The sequence below is a fragment of the Rana temporaria genome, chromosome 1 (assembly GCF_905171775.1).
Source record: "Rana temporaria chromosome 1, aRanTem1.1, whole genome shotgun sequence".
Taxonomy (NCBI): Eukaryota; Metazoa; Chordata; class Amphibia; order Anura; family Ranidae; genus Rana; species Rana temporaria.
The window spans coordinates 13,466,636-13,469,281 of record NC_053489.1 but is presented as its reverse complement, the minus strand read 5'-3'; the positions used below and the strand labels follow the sequence as shown (position 1 = coordinate 13,469,281).

The 2,646-nt window shown below is 40.1% G+C and overlaps 1 protein-coding gene across 1 annotated transcript; it reads left to right on the top strand.

Moving 5' to 3' along the window:
* Nucleotides 1-1,297: 1,297 nt before the first annotated feature.
* LOC120924752 (vomeronasal type-2 receptor 26-like) lies at nucleotides 1,298-2,398 on the top strand. The gene has a single exon (XM_040335782.1). It carries the CDS (start codon nucleotides 1,304-1,306, stop codon nucleotides 2,180-2,182), a length of 879 nt encoding a protein of 292 aa, XP_040191716.1. The 5' UTR covers nucleotides 1,298-1,303; the 3' UTR covers nucleotides 2,183-2,398.
* Nucleotides 2,399-2,646: the final 248 nt, after the last annotated feature.

Here is a 2,646-nt window from a genome sequence, read left to right as displayed (position 1 = left end):
TAACATTTATGGTCAATTCTTATACAACACTGCCCCTAGAGGGGAAAATATGAGAGTCCAAGATGCCCGCCAGACTTGGTTGTCATAGTAACATAGGAACAGCCCGTACTTTTACACCATACATTACGTAGTAGTAACGCACGCACACACACAGTTTTGGGTGGGATAAAAGTGGTTACACATCACAGTAAGAGGATACTAGGATGCCAAGAAGAGGCTAAGATCGAAAGCAAATCTGGACAAAGACTGGGAGATCTTGAAAGGCACACAAAGATGTAGGTTTGAAGTAGTCTATAGGGACACCTCACCTGATACTTCTCAAAACCAAAGTTTCATAGACCATCGGTAAAGTATTAATTTTCTATATTAAATAGGTCGTAAAGGATTATTTTCCCCCTAAATAGCTTCCTTTACTTTAGTGCAGTCCTCCTTCACTTACCTCATCCTTCCATTTTGCTTTTAAATGTCCTTATTTCTTCTGAGAAATCCTCACTTCCTGTTCTTCTGTCTGTAACTCCACACAGTAATGTGAGGCTTTCTCCCTGGTGTGGAGAAAGCCTCTTGAGGGGGAAGGGGGCGAGCAGGAGTGGCAGGATGCCCACTAACACACAGCTCCTTTCTCTATCTGCAAAGTAGAGAGCGTCCTGACCCTCCTGCTCGCCCCCTCCCCCTCAAGAGGCTTTCTCCACACCAGGTAGAAAGCCTCTCTTTACTGTGTGGAGTTACAGACAGAAGAACAGGAAGTTAGGATTTCTCAGAAGAAATAAGGACATTTAAAAGCAAAATCGAAAGATGAGGTAAGTGAAGGAGGACTGCACTAAGGTAAAGGATTTATTTTTTTACCTTTATAACCCCTTTAATCTTTTCATGTATACCTTTTTGGTAATTGAATTGTTTTTGCATATACATTACCAAAACCATTTAAATATATGGCAGAGCAAATTGGAGTTGCATTATTTCTAACTGCAGTATGAAATAATTATATTCCAAATATTAAGAGACATACACAGTTTTGTCTGTCTCTAAAAAGCTAAGGCCAATGTCTGTACAATGGTTTTGTCATGATATGTGTTTAGAAATAGATTCATTCCAAATTTAAAAATAATTCTTGATCAAATTATCAAGCACTGTGCACAATATAACATTTTGTCTGTGCATTTTCCTTTTCTCTCTCACAATGATGAAAATCCTATTATTTGTATTATATGTTGTTAGACAACATAAGACAATTATTTTTCTCAGAAGGTCTGACCCCGATGCTCATTGTGTTTGTATTGTTCTTCCTGCAGACAGTGAAAACTGCATGAAATGTCCTGATGATGAATGGTCAAATGAGAAGAAGGATCGGTGTGTTCCAAAATTTATGGAATTTCTCTCCTACATTGATGATCCCATTGTTGGAGTATTTTCAGCTGTCTCCATTCTCTCTTGTCTTCTGACTGGTTTAATATTGGGGATATTTATACATTACCGGGGCACCCCCATTGTTAAAGCCAATAACCGGGACCTGAGCTATCTTCTCCTGGTCTCCATCATGCTGAGCTTCCTCTGTGTCTTCTTGTTCCTCGGCCATCCAGTAGATGTGACCTGCATGCTGCGTGTCACCTCTTTTGGTGTCATCTTCTCAGTTGCCGTCTCTTCTCTACTTGCCAAAAGTATCATGGTGTGTATTGCTTTTAATGCCACCAAACCTGGGAGTTCCTGGAGGAAATGGATGGGAGCCAAACTGCCCAATTTTATCATTTGTGTCTTCTCATTGGTTCAAGTCATAATCTGTGTCACTTGGTTGTCTATTTCTCCCCCCTTCCAGGATCGAGACAATCACTCTTATCAGGGGAAGATCATCATTCAGTGTAATGAGGGTTCAGTTATCGGCTTCTACTCTGTCCTGGGATATATGGGGCTTCTGGCAGCTGTGAGTTTCATTGTCGCTTTTTTAGCCAGGACATTACCGGACAGTTTTAATGAGGCCAAGTACATCACCTTCAGCATGCTGGTGTTCTGCAGTGTCTGGATTGCCATGATCCCGGCCTATCTGAGCACCAGAGGGAAATACGTGGTGGCTGTGGAGGTTTTTGCTATAATATCATCAAGTTCTGGACTTCTTGGCTGCATATTTTTCCCAAAATGTTACATAATTCTGTTCAGACCCGACCTGAATACAAAAACAGTTATCCACTAATATGTATGGAGGAACACTGGGTTACCAGTAGTCATAGCATTATATCTATTATTGGTAATTTTGGTATTTACCTAGTATATTGAGAATGAACACTGTTATATTTAAACACCTAATAATTTCCTCTCTGGTGGACAGTAAGTTGAATTTTTGCTCTGGACACCGCTGGTATCAAACACTTGTGTTAGTTGGAAACCTTGTCCCCTGCTGGGTGTAGTGGTTCCTCCCACCAGCCGTTACATCACTACACTCACCACCTTCCCGGAAGATAAATATTAAACATGTTCTTTTATAAGCTGCATTATTGTCAGTGTCAATGTATTATATCTTTTGTAGATGTAACCGGTTATAATAATAAATACATTTTGTTGGTGAATTCTAAAATCATTTTTAATATTAGTTAAAGTTGATGAACCTCTGCGGTTTTTATTTTTTGCGCCATCAACTGGCTCCCAGTTGATGGTGGC

What these genes read in the sequence shown, in the direction of transcription:
- LOC120924752 (XM_040335782.1), top strand. Translation starts at nt 1,304, where the DNA reads ATGAAATGTCCTGATGATGAATGGTCAAATGAGAAGAAGGATCGGTGT.